At 42.2% G+C, this 18,949-nt stretch overlaps 1 protein-coding gene across 1 annotated transcript in view; it reads left to right on the top strand.

The window, feature by feature from the left end:
- The window catches only part of LOC128969026 (protein eva-1 homolog C-like), a 200,912-nt gene that overhangs the window by 52,203 nt on the left and 129,760 nt on the right, over positions 1-18,949 (top strand). The window contains exons 2-3 of the mRNA XM_054383701.1: positions 1,869-2,083; positions 14,116-14,239. Of these exons, the coding sequence (XP_054239676.1) occupies positions 1,869-2,083; positions 14,116-14,239 (339 nt within the window). The remainder of the gene's footprint in view (positions 1-1,868; positions 2,084-14,115; positions 14,240-18,949) is intronic.

Genomic DNA, 18,949 nt, shown 5'->3' with positions numbered 1-18,949 from the left:
TGAACCAGTCTTTTCTCTGAAATGTACAATGAAAGAACTAGAGGAAACAAGAAAAATCATAACATAGGAAATTCCAATTGCATGTAATGAAAAAATTTTTCACTAGGAAAGTTGTTAAGTGTTGGTATAGGTTGCCATGAGAGGTTGTGGAGGCTGCATCCTTGGAGATATTCAGAATTGTACAAGGTCATGGAAAATCTGGTCTAAGTTGATCCTGCTTTGAGAAGCAGGCTGGACTAGATGGCTTCCAGAGGTACTAGCCAAAATTATTCTAAGATTATGGGCCCCCAAGAGAATAGTCGTGTTTTAGCTGTTTTTAAAAAACAAGTCTAAGATGTACCTTAGGTTCCCTTTCAAAAAATTTGACCAGGGATTCGTTGTTTCTCTTAATGATTTTGCCTTTTCTTTTTATGTCTTCAGAGTCTACTACTGGTAATCCCACAATAACCTTTTCTTAACAGGTAGAGGAAGATAGTGACAAGACATAGTAAGATTGCTATGTGTTAAGCTTGTGTTGGTGGCCTATAAGGGAAATGGGACTTCCAAAATCATTACAGAGAGGGTTGAACGGGACCATAGCTGACACTGGACATGCCAGAAGCCCCTGCATAGATGTTTCTATATCAACACCACAGTGGTTTCCCCTCATGTGTGAGTGGGACAAAGTCAGGATTTGGTTGGCTGTTGCTGTGGCAACCTGAGTGCAATCAACGTTTTTAACTTGGTGTAACTTTAACAATGCTTTGTCCCCATGCTTTATTCTTGTTAACAGCTTCATTATTGTGGATAATATCATCCTCTAACATCCAAGGAGAGATTTGGTTCTGCATACTGTTGTCCTTCTAAAAAGACTGGAACTTTGCACAGTAGGAGAGAAAGCAAATCCTTTGTGTCAAAGGCCTAGAACAGAAAGTGCAAACGGGAGAATTAAAATTGTATAGTGTGAAGGGAGATCAAGGATGTGACTTGTGCTATGATGGAATAAGCCTTAATGCAACCAATTGTAACTCCAACTTTTCCCTAGTGACTCTGTGTCTGGGCCTTTCTGGCTTGGGATCATGAGTTTACAGCAGAAGTGAGATTGGAAGGGACTTTAGTCCTCTTGTCTAACCTCCTGCTCAAAACAGAGTCAGAACAGGTTGCTGAGGGCTTTATCTGATAAGGTCTTGGAAACCTCTAGATCTGTAGACTGAACAAATTCTTTGGGTAACTTACTCCACTACTTGACTGCCCTCACAGTGAAAAAGTTGCTCCATATACTCGGTCTGAATCTCTTGTGTTTCATCACCTTGTGCCTGTTAACTCTTCTTCTTTTACCATTCACCTCTGTGAAGAGCCTGGTCCCATTACTTGGATAACTTCCCTGTAGATACTGGCAGGCTGCTATTAGTTTCCCCCAAAGCTGTCCCTTTCCTAGGCTGGATGAGCCACTTCTTACAAGTCAGGTGCCTCCAGCTCACAGCTGTCTTGGTGGCCCTCTGTTGAACTTACTCCAGTTTATTGAAGACTGTCTTGTATAGAAGAGAAAAAATTGCAAGTGGTATGTAGATTTGGTCTAAATGGTGGGTCTGGCTCAGCTGCATTGCCTGTATGCTTTACAGATATGCCAGTGTAAATAAGTGGTGTGATTGGACTAAGATTTTGGAACCTCTGAATATTGCTTCCACTAAGGATATATAATATGACTGATGGTCAAATCACTGAGCTTCCACCATATCATTGTCTCTCTTCTTCTCTTGTGTTTTAGACAAGTAATAAAATTTGTATCCCTCCCTCATTGCTTGTTGTATGTTTGTTAGACTGCACTGCTGAAAATCACCTAAATATTAACTCTTTCACTAATGATATTTTTGTTGTGGGTTTTGCAGGTTACTTATCACAAGTACTAAAAAATTACACTGACCATGCCTGTGATGGAGAGTATGTCTCCCTGAGATGTCCTCACAGAACCACCATCAGCATCCAATCTTCTTTTTATGGCCGGATCGTACCAAGTCATCAGATGTGTCCTTCTCGTGATCCCCACTCCTTTGCAACTTTAATTAAAGAGGACGTTGCCTGTTCAGTTGGCACTTCCCTTCAGGTACCCATATTAAACCAGATCTGTTCATTTTGGACTTCATCTTTCCTTAGTGAGGCAGCAGATTTCTGTGCTGGTGCTGCATAGATCTGTATTAAGCAGTGCTGTCCAACATGGGAACACTGACATCACACAGCTTAGTGGATAATTCATCTTTATATTTAATTCAGTCCTGTCTAAGATTTCACTGATGAATTTCTTCATTTTGCTGTAGCTCTAGTCAATAGCCCTTTAGGAAAGTGTTTAAAAAAATTACATTGCAAGACCATGTTATGTTTGACTGAATTTGAAGATTGTTTTTGTAGTTTTCTTTCCCACTAATTAGCTTTTTCAACATATTCAGAAGTTGCTGTTGTGGTCTTTTTACTTCAGAACTGATCTTATTTCAAGAGGCTTTTACTTTGGTAACTTGAAACCCAGAGAGAACCCTTGATTTTACCTTTTCTGACTCATTTGGCTCTTAGGCCTCTGTAAGTGATTGTACATCACCTAGACTTACAAGATTCCAAACATCAGTAGTTAATCTGTTCTGTCCATTTGTGTAGGGGATGTTGACTGTATGGATTCTTCCAAGAGCATGTGACATCAGTTTACCAAGGGATTGTTTGGAAGGTTTCGTGTTACTCAGCTGTCAGTAGAAACAACTAAAATTAGAAGGATTGAGTTGGCTGATGTTGTTCAGATGAATGGGCTCTGCTCCTGGGTGTTGAAGTAAGCACAAGTCTTCCCAAGTGCAGGATTTAGGACTGTGAAAATTTTGGGCAAAGGTCTTCAAGCATCTAGTGTGTTTATGGCTATGAATCAATAACTACTCATAATAAAAATGTATAGCCTATGGAGCTAGCAAATAATTTCTTCTACAATTTGGCTGAAGACCAGAGTTTCACACATCACTTCTCACTCTTGCATCCAGCATTTTAGAGAGGACTTCCAAATGTCAGTGGTAAATTCTCAAGAAATTGTACAGGGTTAGTGTTTGCCATAGTGTAACTCTTAAGCTGACAGATTTGCAGTTGACCTTGTAGCACTTCCAGAGCACAATAAATGATTGACTTGTAGTATGGGAGGACATGGTCCTTTTCAGTTCAAGGTTTTCCCAGAGATGATAATGAAAGTTTGTAATGCAACAGAAATGAGGCATTTATGTTGTTTAGGGTGGGAGAACATGGACTGAAGGCTTTGGCAGACTAGCCTTCCTTTCTTTTTTTAAAACTGATTTACTGCAAAATGTACTCGAAACGTTTCATTTACCAACATGATTCATAGCTATGAGTGTAGCCTCATTCCTTGTGGATGAATGGCCTACCTAGGTCATCTGGAAGAACTTAAGAACAGGGAAGATGTAACCTTTGGTTTTCCATGCCATGGTTCTATGTGCAGGAGGGATTTGAAAGAAACTCAGACCTGCCTGGCTTAGCATCTTATGTCCTCAGAGCTGTAACACATTAGCTTTTCCTCCAGCACTTACAATACTTGTAATTACAGCTCCTCTATTTTTCAGGCTGGAAACTGTGTTCCCTGTAGATAGTCTTGCAGCAGATCTCTTGTTCAGTATGTTTGTCACATGACTGAGACAGAATATTCCTATTCACCCATTTTGGGGGATGCATATGTGCTAGGCAAGTAGCTGATATTCTCTGCTCTGCTACGGATTTCTTGTGGGACCTTTCTAAGTTTCTTTGCATGACATCCACATTGCTTCTTCAGTGCCCCCAGAAACGGCTTTGATAATTCAATGTGCTGTGCTTGGCCAGGGTACCAAGAGTTCAAATGCCAGAGATTAATCTTTTCTTCTTTCTTAGTATTCAAGGGGGTAAGGCCCCTCTGAAGGGTAAGCCAGAAACCGCACAAGCTGAATGGTAAGTTGCCTGCAACTTGCTGTTAGAAAATGCATGTATGTAGGAAAATTGGAAAGCTGTAGACAAGGAAATTGTGTGTGTTTTTGTGGTTTTGAAACTCAGCTATACGGCTGCTAGAAGCAGGATCAATTGTATGTGTGTTCTGATTGTCAGTAATGTAAAAGTTAGCCAATCCAAACCATTCAAAATTAGACATATAAAATCACTTTGTCTAATCAAACCCACGACTGTATAAATTTACTGCTTCTTTGGAGACTGGCCTGAAGGGAGGGTAAGGGGCAGTTTTTAACACTATTCCCTATGGACACTACCTGTGAGTAATAGCTAATTCCTACTTAGAATCTCTTGCTTCTGTAAATGTCCAATTCAGACATTGTTTCTATGCTAAAAAGGGAAAAGAAAGCACTGATTACCCTGAGACAACCACTACTAATCCAGCATTATGTGATTGGCTGCCAAGATCCCTTACGTTAGTCACTTGGTTTTGTTTGAAATGAAATGCAGACCACTTGGGAGAGCATGTCCAAAACATTAAAGCAATGACCCCATACTACACATTTCTGTTATTCTAACAATGTAATATCATATTCAGTGGAAGATTTCAAACGCACAAAGAATTTGGACATGTAGACTGGAATTTCAGTTTTGATGCGGTTGATCTCTTGTTGAGTATTAGAACAAGTCACATGAATATGGAAAGAACAGAACAGAATAGTGTTAAAAGCCAAACATTATTTGTTTTGAAATAGCTCCTGCCACTCCCCCACCTCCACTCAGTTTAAAAGGGGAGTCCAGAGTTAGCCCAAGTCACATGTCAGGAAGGAAAGAGAGATTTGTGCGTATTTATGAAGCATCTCTGAGATACATTGAAGATGGAAGTATAGAAAATTCCCCTCATTGTTTCAAATAATTTGGGGCACTAGTATTGTTAATTATTTGTCTACTCTGGTACTGGATCTCCTGTACTTTCCTTGTGGAGCCCTGCAGAGGATATTCCTGACTATGAAGTAATAGGGAGCAATGTCCTTGTCTCATCTGCAGGAAGGATGGATGGGGGACAAGAAAAAGGAACATCAAGAGTCTTGGTGGCTCTGGTAACAGGGACTCATGCAGTGCAAACCATCCTGATTTGGTAGAGAAGATCTGTGTGGAGGAGCTCTGTGGTGACTGAGCAATCACTTTTCTTGCTTGTAGGTCAGGAAGAGCAGCTGCCAGGACCAAAATCTATTCATCTTTCACCTAGAAAAGTAAATCCCTGAATATTAATAGTCATTTAGACATATTAAAGTCATGCCACTGAAAATGGTCAGCAGTAGGTAAGGGTGTTTATTCACACTGTATAAATTATGCAGAGAGATGAGTTGTATGTCCACTACAAAGTCTATAACATCAAAGCAGGATCATGCAAAGATGTTAGTTTGCATCCTGAAGAGCAGAGCTGCATTAGCATGGTCCTGTGTTATAATAATCTGTAACTCCCATGTACCTTTACTCCTTCGGAGCAATTGTGCAGGTGCAGATGGTCTGAGCCAACCCAACAATTTTGAGAGCTTGAAGATTTTTAGTATATCTGTGAATTGTGCTTTCCCAGTGGCATTTTTCTCTTGCTTTATCTCATGTTACAGAGATAGGGTTAGTCAAGCCCATTTTTAATCTGCCCAATGTCTAATTTTTTAGTGTGAGAGTAAGGAGAAGAAGGTAAATTGCATTGCTGCACAACAGGAGGTGACATGGGAACATCTGGAGACGCCTTTTACTTCAAGGAGATCTGCTGGGCATCATCCTCATCTGCTTCAGCCTCTCCCTTATGCCTTGGTTTTCTCACATGACACTCTACTGTATACGTTTGCACTTTCCTGCCATGGGGACATCTCATGAGATCTTACCTCTAGAAAAATAAGGAAGTTGATAAATACATAGAGCAGTGGTGTATGTTTACTTAGATGAACACATAAATGCTGGTACAGAGGACAAGGCCAAGCTTGCAATGTCCACCTTTTCCTGCAAAAACACGTAGAGGCACATTTGTATTTGAAACAATCTGTTCAGCTGAAGAGGAGAAGGTTTGGAGAAGCTTGCTTATAAAGCTTTCCACAATGGCTCATTCCTGGATCAGTAGTCCTCTTGTTACTTATTTTCAGCAACAAACTACTTATGGTCTGTATGGAAGAATGTTTGATGATTGAATTAAAACTATTGCTTACTACCAGAAAACTAGATTACATTTCACAGCAGATTACCTGCAATACTCTCATGTTGGTAAGTGACAGAAGATTAAAACCACAACCGATTTAGAAGAAAAGCAGAAAGCCCTGGAGCAAAGCTTATTTAGAAGGACAGTAAAGTGCCCTTGAAGAGGTGCTTATTCATGGTGTTTCTGGTGACAGTTATTTATCAAACGTTGTAGGCTAACTTTGTACATATATGTACTGAAATCAGCAGGAAACAGTGCTTTAGCAGGCAATGTTTCCCTTGGGACTTCTTTCCCTGAGAGGAGCTGTGCTTACAAGGTGCCCTGGAGCTCAGTCACGCCTCCTGTTAGAAAGATTAGTCAGTTTAGGGAAGCAGCATAGGCATAGTGTGTAGCCTATGCCTCTTTCAACACTCTCTGGGAAAAGCAGTTTTTGGTGACAAGAATCACTAGTGCTGCTGATTTGGTATTTCTATTTATCCTTTAAACGAGATACAGGACACCTTTGCTGCTAATCTCTCCTGCTGTTGCTCCAGCAGCATGTGAGGTAGTGGTACAAAAGGGATCAGATTCCTCGCATGCAAACCATGGGATTCCCTGAGTCCTTCTTCTAATGAAAGATAAGAAAATTTTTCCAGTAGCTGCATGACTCTCAAAGTGTGGGCAGTTGTTGATAACAAAATGATGGGGCTGAAAGGTCTGTGTTGCTGTTTCTGAGGAGATTTATATTCCCTGAGTATTGTGGATTAACAGTGTGGCTGAGTAAATTACAAAGCAGAAGAAACTGCTCTAGCTTTCTTGGTAGGCCAAGGACAATGGCTACTGACATGCTAAGTCACAAGTTATTGCATGGTCCCACTGATGTAATAGCTCTAAGTGGCCTCAACAGGAATGAGAAAGGGCCCTTTCTTATGACTCTGAATATCTGTAAGATTATAATGGTCAAGGGAAAAGAGGGAGGAAAATGATAGCAAAGAAGACTATGGGTCATCAGTGCCATTGGGAAGAGAAACTACTGTTTGTCATATTGGATATTAGATGATCTCTACAGCTTGCAAACAGTTTGAACAAGGAAAGTTTCATTCTCAGTATGTCAGTGAATCGAAGAACAGTTTGGGTACTCTTCCTCACACTATGTTAATTTCTTTTCAGAGGATGGTGAGCAGAGAGCTCAGGGTCCAGAAAAGGTTACTACAGTGCCGAAGTTGCTCTTAAGTATCACAGAACCAGTGCAGCTTCATTCATGAATCTCATCCAGTCTGAAATATAACTCTGTGACGAGCACTTCCCCAAGCAAATTATTTGCAGGTAGAAGAAATGCTTGATGCAGAGTTCATAGATAATCCCTAAACTTTCAAATCTTTGAAACCTTTGGTTTGACTGTAATAGCTCATCAGAGCAGTGTGATTATGTACTGCAGAAGAGGAGGCAGAGTTGGCTGGTGCAGCCTGTCTCCCTACTGAGTCTGGATTGCTCCCGGGGGTGTAAGCTTCCTAATGCTTTGTTTACTCAAATTTAAACTTTCCAAGTCATGGAGCTTCATCATTTCCAATAAGACCCTCCTTGACAGTGTAATGGTTTGCTCTCAATGACTTTTTTTTTTTTCACTTTTTGTTTTAAGCTCTCCCTTTCTTTAATCCTATGGCTTTTGGTTGTACATCGTTCTGCATCTCTCTAGTTTAGAATTTATCTTGCTTTGAAGTTAACTCCACATATAGATCGAGTTTCTTACTGTTAGGAAATGTAGGTAATATTAATTAGGTGGTGTTTGTAATACAGCTTTTATCAAGTTCTTCTATGTGCTGAGCATATGCCTGCTTTTTGTGAGTCAATGTCTCTGGGCTCTTTCAAGGCCCTGCCAGAGGAGCTTTGGCGAATCTTGCTGTTGTGTTTTAACATCCCATACCACTGCTTCCTACTCTACAGCTCTCCTAGTGTTTATTACTCCCATTTCAGAGCTCATGAAAGGGAACATTTGCCCAGTTTTCAGCTCTCTATTTCACAGTCTGGCATGTTAATGTGTCACCAAATACGTGAGCATAATTCCCTTCTGCCATCTCTGTGTTGCAAAGTCCATGGGTGAGTGATGAGAGATAGCTAGAAGAGTACTAAAACCTGCCATAGATCAGTAGTTAAGATTAAGGACCATTAATCTCTTCTTCGTGTGATGCACAGATTGAGTGCAGTAATTTGGGCAAAACTCTATTACTTTCTAGCAGAGCAGGCTGGGAGGGTTGCTTGATGAAGCCACAGGCAGGTAACCTGTATCTCATCAACACGGATTTCACTTCCTCATGTAGTCTCTCCTTCCCTGATGCTGATTCTTGGAAAATCTTGGTCCATGGACTTCAGTAATTTGTGTGATTGAACAGAGATGAATGTACAATCTTCAGATAACTGGAAAAAGGACCTGTAAATAAGTTGCAACTTGTAGTTATGAAGTTCACAATGTGTTTTAAAGCAATACCAACATTCAGGGGTATATAAAAGAGTATCAAAATTCAAATTAAATGTGTCATGAAACCACTATGAACGCATCATGCTGTGCAACTTTCTAGGGGCAATTCATTCTGACTTGTTTGTTGTATTTACTTTTTAATCACTGCAAAACTCATAGATGTGCATTAGTATACGTGTCCTTGTAACTCCACTATAATGGATATGCTTGGTCTGTATTTGACCTAAAAAAGTTTGTTTGTATATTTTTTCTAATTACTGATATCTTCTTGCATAAAATTCTTAGTAGGAAGCTCTGCCCATCTTCATTCGATTGTTACCTGGGAACTACAGGCCTGTCAGCCTGACCTCAGTGCCAGGGAAAATCATGGAGCAGATTGTCTTGGGGGCAATCACTGCGCACCTGAAGGATGGCCAAGGAATCAGGCCCAGCCAACATGGATTTAGGAAGGGCAGGTCCTGCCTCACCAACCTGATCTCCTTCTATGATCAGGTGACCAGCCTGGTGGATGTGGGAAAGGCTGTGGATGTAGTCTACCTGGACTTCAGCAAGGCCTTTGACACTGTCCCCCACAGCAAACTCCTGGCCAAGCTGGCAGCCTGTGGCTTGGACAGCAGCACTCTGCGCTGGGTTAGGAACTGGCTGGAGGGCCGAGCCCAGAGAGTGGTGGTGAATGGTGCCACATCCAGCTGGCAGCCTGTCACTAGTGGTGTCCCCCAGGGATCAGTGCTGGGCCCCATCCTGTTCAATATCTTTATTGATGATCTGGATGAGGGGATTGAGTCCGTCATCAGTAAATTTGCAGATGACACCAAGCTGGGAGCAGGTGTTGATCTGTTAGAAGGTAGAAGGGCTCTGCAGAGGGAGCTTGACAGGCTGGGCAGATGGGCAGAGTCCAACATGATGGCATTCAACAAATCCAAGTGCCGGGTGCTGCACTTCGGCCACAACAACCCCATGCAGAGCTACAGGCTGGGGTCAGAGTGGCTGGAGAGCAGCCAGGTGGAAAGGGACCTGGGGGTACTGGTTGACAGCTGCCTGAACATGAGCCAGCAGTGTGCCCAGGTGGCCAAGAGAGCCAATGGCATCCTGGCCTGCATCAGGAATAGTGTGGCCAGCAGGAGCAGGGAGGTCATTGTACCCCTGTACACAGCACTGGTTAGGCCACACCTTGAGTACTGTGTCCAGTTCTGGGCCCCTCAGTTTAGGAAAGATGTTGAATTGCTGGAGCATGTCCAGAGAAGGGCAACGAGGCTGGTGAGAGGCCTTGAGCATGAGCCTTATGAGGAAAGGCTGAGGGATCTGGGAGTGTTTAGCCTGGAGAAGAGGAGGCTCAGGGGTGACCTCATTGCTGTCTACAACTACCTGAAGGGAGGTTGTAGCCAGGAGGGGGTTGGTCTCTTCTCCCAGGCAACCAGCACCAGAACAAGAGGACACAGTCTCAAGCTGTGCCAGGGGAGGTTTAGGCTGGAGGTGAGGAGAAAGTTCTTCACAGAGAGAGTGGTTGGCCATTGGAATGTGCTGCCCAGGGAGGTGGTGGAGTCACCATCCCTGGAGGTGTTGAAGAGGGGATTGGACGTGGCACTTGGTGCCATGGTTTAGATAGGCATGAGGTGTAGGGTGACAGGTTGGACTCGATGATCTTTGAGGTCTCTTCCAGCCTTCTTGATTCTATGATTCTATGATTCTATACAGGTCTGATCCACTCATGCAGCCTGCTTTCCAGGTTATTCTCAGAAACATACAATTTGAGCAATTATTTAGTGGGGTTCCTCTGCATAATTTCATGCCTGACTGACATACCCAGCAGTCATCCTTATGTTCCTTTGATGAAAGAGGCTGTACAGAGAGCAGCTCTGTGGCAAATCCTACTTCCCATTGAGTTTCATCATTGACTTCTATAGGTCCAAAGTTTCACCATGTATTGAATCTGTCAACTCCTGCAAGGGACTAAGAACTGAGATAAGTTTAGTTGCCTTGGGCGGTAAGCTCAGCTGTGATTTATACTAGGCATGCAAGTGCGTTTATTGAAGAGTGAATTGAAGAGACAGAATAAAAAAAACAGTGCACCCTTGGGAATGGCTGAGGACAGCTTTGCAGAGCTCACATCCGGTTCCAGATTTAAAAGGTTGTTATCTAATGAGCATAAGCAATTACTTAGCTAATGAACACACACACACACACAAAAGAGCACGAGAAATGTGTTTCATCTGAAGTGCCCGCTAGAAAGACAAGGTTTTGAGCCTGAGGCTGTTCTTGGTTTAAGATTCGAGTCACTGCAGTGAGATTAATCCGGGGCATAAATCACAGAGGTTGGATTAGTGTTTGTTTTAACTGCATTAACATTTCTTGCTCTCTTATCTCTAAATCTTGCAGGTTCTTAGCTTAGTCTTGAACCAGAGAATGGAATGGGTTTAAACAGCCACCACTTCCCTCCTGAGCACTGTCAGCCCTCAGGCTTTATTTACCACTGGAACGCAATTATAAAATGGCACAACACAATTAATGTGTCTTCCCTCCCCTTTCATGCCAGACAGGAATTCCCCCATTACCTTCTTCAGCTGGAGGGATTTTTATAATATAATCCAGTAAAACTTTATTTTGCATTGGTCAGGGGTCTAGCAGATTCCTATGACAGAAACTGCTGATGATACATACTGGTTAGGGATGATTCTACATGTGTGCTGCCACTTCTGTGCCAGTTCAGATTGTTTGTGGGCCTCTTTTTTTTGTTTGGCTTGTGTTCATGTTCTCCCACTTTTTTACAGCTGACAGAGATAGCCAGAAAAACAAGGCAAATGTAAAGTGAATTGCCTAAGTTTTCCCAGACGTTAAGCAAAAGCTGTGTGAGCTCGGGACATTCCCTCACTACCAAGTAAACACACAGCCTTCCTGCTGTCAATCTAACTGAGCATTTGCAAAGGCTTCAGCATGAACAACTGACATCTGCCCGAGCTCCGATACTTCCTAGAAGTATGATTTCTGAAAGTAAGAACAGAAAGCCAAGAATTGGGTTTGCAAGAGCTTCTATATACCCTAGATGCACTGGACCTGCAAGGGAAGCGTACCTATAGTGGATTCGCTTGTCATCCAGGTTCTGCAGAGTTGCTGCTTTCATAGTGTTTAAGAAGATGCTCATATATGGCACATACTGATGAAAGCAGTGGGGAAGAAGGTTTCTGTGTATGCAATAAGAGGTAAAAATTCTATACACAAGTGTTTGAGTTAATATTAGTACTGGTGTCATATCTTTGTTCTTTTTAATCAACAACATGGCACAGTCAACCATTGCTAGCTAATTTCTTTTACATTTTTCCTGGTGTATTTCATTAAGCATTGAACATTTTTTTTTTTTTTACTCTCTATGGATATATTTCATTACGCCTGAAATTTTACTCAACCAGTCTGCAGGAAATCAAATCAAAATGATTTAAATTTTTTTTTTTTGGTAGTACCTATTAGGCAGTGCTGAAGACTTTTGAAAATCCTACTCATCTACTATGAATACATTTGTTGACAGAAAATTCTGTTGCCTTCGAGGAGAGAAAGCTTCCTTTGTAAGAAAAAAACATTCAGGGTACTGCTTCTTTTCCTTTGCTCTATATTCTTACCACTTCTTGGGTATAAACATAGCTGTGACTGTCTGGTACCAGCAAATCCCTTCAGGTCTGCAATGATTTGGAGAGGATTTCTCTTTGTATGTGAAGCATTCAAGAGATGTTGCAATTCCTCTTTGCTTTTTGAGATCAAAAGAAGTATCTGCATAGAAGCCTTGCTTAAATTCTTTTGCAACTCACTGAATTTTACTTTAAATGAAATTACACATGCTGAGGGAGCAATCAACCCTCATGAGCCCAGAGAAAAGAAGATGCTGTTTCTAAGCACTTTAACATGATGGTCAAGTTGGGGCTAACCTCCTAGGCACCTCAAGTGTTCACCTTGCCATCCTAAGCCCTGTATTTTGAAATTCAATGCCTGCATTTTATTACCTTTGTAAAAGGAAAACAACAATATTGCTGCATACTAGAAAAGATCTGAATTGTCTTATTTTGAACTTTAAAATAAAGGTCAGGCTTGAGGCAGGCATGAATTCTTGCATGTGTCAGCCCAAAATGTGAAAGCTTTAGAAAGTTATGAGCAACCACAAATGAGGCAGTTTCCAATTGCATTTGAAACTGGAACAGCTGTTTTTCCTGTTGTTTGGAGAGGGACATTCAGAGTTATAATGCTAAAGATTATATTTATATATATAAAACATTCAGGGAGAACTCAGAAACAGAGAGTAGTCACTGAGGCAGAGAGAAAATTGGTTTGGGTGCCAAACAGCCTTTATGTTAATGGCACAGGGATAAGATTGTGGGAAAGCCCAAATACCGAGGTCGATTTAAGAAAAGGGAACAGTGAGAAGACAAAAGAGACCAAGGGAGTCTGGAGGAATTTCTGAGAAAGGATTTTCTAGCACCTCCTTGCAAGTGAAAGTTAATTGTTTTGGGACTGGAATTCACAGGTCTGTATTGCAGGGACTTAGTGAGGCCGGTGGATTACTTCTCTCTGTGGTCTCAAAATGCTCTGACAGGTTCATGTGTGTCAGGCAAACATTATGGTAATTTTAGCACTTTAGGGACTCTGCAGGAGTACATACAAACCACCAAAGCCATCCATCTGAATTTAAAACTTAATTACTGCCCCTTAATAATATTGTCTCCCCCATGACTGCTTTAAAGGATCATAGGGCTAAAAGAAATCATTAATCTTCGTTAATGAAGCTATTTTCTAGTAGGAGACAGAATGTCTTGCCCCTATGGATTCTGAGATGGAGTTTTCATGAGTGCTATGAATAGGGAAGTGGGGAACAAGTACCAGAGGAAAAACGCTGCAGAAAATTGGATAGGACCCAAAATGCTGATGGCAGGATGAACCTCCACCTCACAGGCCCTTGCTGAGTTTAGCTAAAAGGAAAGTGACAGTCATAGAGGCAGAGGAGTGAGCCTTATTAAAAACTAAGCTGGCTGTAAAACAACGTTCCCACCACAACTACAAATTATTGGAATACCAGCAATTGCCAAAACTTTTATATAACTGAGAAAAGAGCTCTCATGAAAGCTGTGGCTGAAATTCTGCATCTTCCAGAGGAATTGGAAGCAGGATCGTGGTGGTGGAATTTGAGTCTGCTTTGAACTGTCAAGGCTGATTCATACCCACATGCTTTTCTTGGTACAGTACTGCCTTAGAGTATGATTAAATTGCATGCAAATATTTCAAAATCTCTGCGATCGTCCCAGTGCAAATCCTTCCTTTTGCACACATGAAAGGAAAGGAAATCATGTTCCTTAAAACAGTGCAAGGTTCAGTTCCCTCCTAGTCCACAGCTCCTGTGGTACCCACTGCTCTGAGCACCATTGCTGCCTTGAGCCAGGGCTGGTTGAGGAGGCAAGGATGGCCTTGCTGATCTCCAACTTGTCTCTGTTTGGTTGAGATACTGACGTACTTTTATTTCTCTGTTTCTTGTGTGCATCCTTGGCTGTAGAAGATGCTGGATGAGTGCCAGGACAGGCGGAGCTGCCAGTTTCTCATCAATAGCCGGCTGTTCGGTGCAGATCCGTGCCCTGGAACCGGCAAGTACCTCATCGTGTGGTACAAGTGCAGGCCAAGTAAGTGTCTCACTACCAAATCTGTTTGCTCTGGCAAGATCAAAACGTTTTCATGCTTAATACTCCCCAGAGAGACCTTCTAGGACTTTTCCTTCTCTTCCACTTTCATTTTTGGTGTAACATTACCTGTCTGGTATGGAGCATTTCCTCTCTCCCCCTCAGTTGCTGCCTTGCTGGGGTGCTGCTGCTCTAGTTCCTTCCTCCTTGCTGGCAGCCCAAGTTGTAGATTGTTTTTGCAGGTGCCAGTGAAAGCCTTGCCAATGTTGAGCTAATGCTGTTGGTGGTGGGTGGGCTGCTCCTGCTCCCATCTGCTGCCGCCCTTCTGTCCCAGTAGACTAGTGGGACTTGTCCCTTCTCTGACTGCTCCTCCAGAGGCAGCAGGAGTTCTTTGCATGGACAAAGACTTCAGACCTGGGTGTCTAACGCAGGTACTGGAGATGGTGGTGCAATGGGAAACGCACCAGTCAAAAACCATGCCATAAGCCATGGCCATTGCCTGGATACTGCGAGTGCAATCATGTGTGCTGTGAAGGATTGAGCCTGTTGTGACTTTGGCCCAGGACTGTTCACATCTCCTTGGCCCTGCCAGAGGATTTAGCACACCTTGGGCATCATTCTCCATCAGCGCTTAGGAAGCAGACGCATTCATTTGCAGACAAATATGGTTTGATGGTGGCCAAACTGCGACAACAGATTTCAGCTGGAAAGCAGGTCCTGACTTTATTTGAATTAAAAGTCTGGACATGACAGCCTTTTAGATGACATAACTAACATGATTCCACCATCAGACCAGCAAAACATTTGGAGAAGAAATAAAAAAAAGTTTGCACAGGGAAGAAAAACATATCTGATTTCAGAAAAGCTTCGGAACAAAAGCGGAAACACTCAGACTCTGTCAGCAACATTTTCTGTGCTTCTTCTGAGCCTTTTTGCCCCAGCATGCAGAGACCTGTGCAAATGAAGTGATCTGGGAAGATCTGTATGGAGTTCTAATGAAAAGTAGGCAATAAAGCACCTGCATTTGTTGTGAGGCTTTCAAGAGCAATTGTAACATCGCTTGTTGGGTGAGAAATGCATCTCCAAGAGAGAGGTGATTAGCAGAGTGTTCTGACAAGTCCTCCTGAGCCTGCAGGTTTTGTATCAAAGCTTGCTTAAGAAATCTGACTATTGAGGCCTGTGCTGAACTTTGGAAGGTACCTCAGGATCCCATCTGTGCATAAATATTTATGGCTTGGCATTCTTTGCTAATTACAGATATACTAGAAAATGAGTGTGCTAGCTTGGTGATTTTCCTGACAGAAAACAGGGGAATCTGCTTGAAAACATTTCCCCAAGACTTTTTTTCTCAGGCAACTCCAGTTTTGCAGGGTAAAACAGGGCAACCTGACACAAATTATTGTTTCTTAGCCACTGGGCAAACTTTTAATCAGAACCCACTGGATTAATAACAAGGTTTGAAATATGTGAGGATTAGTTTTACATAGAGATAACAGGACACTCAACCTTTCATTGATGATTCAAAACATTAATTTTGAGTCCCATGAATAGAATCTAGTGCTTGCGTGAGTTCAAGAAGCCTTTTCACCTTTCTGTAGAGAGAAGGTTAATGACAGGACTGAAGAAACATGGACCCATTGAATGCAAAATACAGGGCCCTGAAACATTTTGGTAGGCTTTTTTGAGTACTGTTTATGAGCTGTAAACCATTATATGTTTAAGAGCTGATTCCAAAAGCTGTGGTCCTCTGAAGAGTTGACCTGCTCCAGAAAGTCTGAGCGCACATAGTTGTAAATGAAGAGCACCAGGGAGTTCTTGTCAAGAGCTCACTGTCTGGCACATGGTTCCATCCATAGCTTTATCAAAAGGCAAATACAATTTTTTGAGTTCTGCTCCTGAATTTGTCCTTTTTAACTGCAGATGTGACAGAAATGATTTAATAAGAAGATACTTGAAGTCCGAATTGTGCTCTGGAGACATTTCTTGCTTTCCTTTGCTCATTGAGCCAGATGGGACCATGCCTCTGAAGAAAGCACCTACCTAGGTAGAATGAATGCAAGTTTTCCTGTATGCAGGTATGAGAGGTGCCTTAGAAAGTGGCCTGCAGAGTTTGGACAGGATGTCTTTAACATAAAATAAGGTTGGCCAATACCTCCCACTCTCAGAGTCATACTGGAGCCTGAAATAGGTCCCTGAATAGAGGTAGTTATCGAAAATGAAAGACTTCCTTGAAAGAAAGCAAAACTGAAGTTAGTGGCATTTATTTGTACTGTTGCTGAAGAGTAACTAGATGGTGCAGTCATTCCCTCCAGCCACTGTCACTGCAGTTATGCCTCTCTGACGTTACATTCGTTTGAAATCTAGTGGTTTCAATGCTCACTGCCTGTGTGGAGTTCACTTATGAGGCAAGGTGCTATTTTGGTTTCTCATGGGCAGAATTTCAAGGAGATGGAGGACAGCAAATCATGATGAGACTGAAAGCCCTAGACTTTCCAAATTATGGGGCTGCAGGAAATGGTGCAGTGGGGGAAATCTCTACTGCACTAGTTGCTCTGAGGCTGCTTCCACTGGAAGTATGGAAGACTCCTACAGAGATTTGGGGCTGAAGTGTTGTGCTTTACTTCTAGAAATTCAAAGAAATAGTTGAGAGAAGTGTTGATTAAGTAGAAACAGTGATAAATTCAATAGCTTGTGTGTTTTTTGGGAAGTCTTGTGCTCATCATGGTCCACTCTGGTTCAATGATTGTATCTGGAATATTGCAGACACTTGTGGGTACAGGAATCAGATGTGTGCATAGGACTGCTTTGAAATGTCAAATATTTGGCACTCCTGAATACTCTCTGTGCCTGCAAATAAACAAATACACAATGTGTGTGTGCACTTTTAACATATAGGCTGTTTAAGGAGATCAGAAATAATAAAATGCTCTGTCTCAGTTTGTGACAGTTGAGACCTGTTTATTGCTCTTATGTTATCTGAGGGCCAAGGTTCATCAAAGCATATAGGGTTTAGTTTTTATTTTATTTTCCCATAGGTTGTGGGCCTTAGTTTTTGATACATGCCAACTTTTGGGAAGATGTTCAAAAGCACAGTACAGGTCTCAACAGACTTCAGCTATGACGTGTGCTTCTAAACATGAGTTCCTCTGCAAATCATCCTGCTATCTGCAGTCTCAATGGCGAGTCCTCAGAGGGATCCTGCAGGTCAGGTTGGGTCAGGTTGCTGTAGCCATGAAGCCTGAAGTGGTTCTCTGTCACTGTAAATGTCATCTGGCATTTAGCGCTGGCTAGGGTTGGTTTTCAGTGGGAAGTCTGGATATGGGCACCCTGTTTTAAAGGCTAAAATACTTGATGAGAATGGCTGTGGGCTGTACCATGCCAGCTGGCCTCAGCACCAGAGGGTCGTCGCATTTAAAGGCAAATGCAGCCCAAGATCCATACCCAAAACACAGTGAATCCTAGGATCAGGCCCTGAACACACAGAGGACTTCAATCTCCAGGGTACCTTTAAGGATAATTAAAAATTGCACACAAATCCAATTACTTCTCAGGTAACGTGCTGATTTAATTTAGACCCATTAAGTATAATTACTGAGTAGGCTGCAAGAACATATAATTAGAGGGAATTGACATACTATTTAATTTGTCTAACATGAATTCACTCTAACTGAGAACTGGATTCACCAATACTATTCAAACAATTCAGTATTTGTTTGCCCCTCTCATTTTACAGACAGAGAACTGTGTCAGATTGTTTCTTACTGTAAACTAGGAAATATTAGCTCTGTGAGTCAGACTTTCGAGCCTATGTGGTCTAATCCTGGGTGGGAAGGAGATCTATGGGGCTGCCCAAGTCATGCTGAAGAAATAACTTCACCTCTCTACACCCCAGCAATACCTTTAAGGCTGATTTTACTGGGTTTGTTCACTGCTCTGGGCTATTGTACAATCAGGGACCAATCTGCCCCTGCACAGCATCTGTTTGCCCCATGTGGCTTTTTGGTTATTTTTTTGCCTTTGCTACTTCAAAAGTGCCGATGCTCCTGAACAAAATGGAGACATAAGCACCTGCCTTGTTCTGCAAAGGGATTACTTAGGATGAGATATGTTGTCTGGCCGTTTGCTGGCAGTGCTGTTAAGAAAGGAAAGAAACCCTACCCTGCTTATATGCCTTCCCCCATGAGTCTCTCATGTAGTCCCTTTCTCTTGTTTCCTCTTCCGCCATTTCCATGCTGGATGTACTGTCCCCTTCTCAGCTCTGAACAGCCTCCTGAAGTGCTATTTTCCCTTCTTCCTATTGTGCAGTTGCTACTTTAGCTTCTGACTTCAGGGACTCTGGGAGACAAAATTCTCCATCCAGTACAGGTTTTCCCCCAATTATTATTATTTTAATTTAATTTTAAATTGCTGTGTGAAGCAGCTGGATGTGATAGTTGGAGGCTTGGTAGGTATAAAGCCTCCCTGTATTCATTGTCCCAGAGATGTAGCAAAGTGTAAATCCAAATGTTGCTGCTCTACCTTCTATTCACAAATGTAAGCCTAAAGACTTTGAAGTTTCCACAAGCCTGGATTGTGACCTGGGCTCCAATTGCAGCACAAATCCCTCTGTAACAATACAAAAACATATCTGTGAAAGGCACATCAAGGCTCTGAGAAATCCATCTGGAAAGGAAACTTGTGTTTGTTGGCAAAGAGTGAAGTGGCAAAAGTTTG

Source organism: Indicator indicator, chromosome 9, assembly GCF_027791375.1.
Source record: "Indicator indicator isolate 239-I01 chromosome 9, UM_Iind_1.1, whole genome shotgun sequence".
Lineage (NCBI taxonomy): Eukaryota > Metazoa > Chordata > Aves > Piciformes > Indicatoridae > Indicator > Indicator indicator.
Note: the sequence above shows the minus strand (reverse complement) of the source record. Positions and strands in the feature narration are given on the sequence as shown.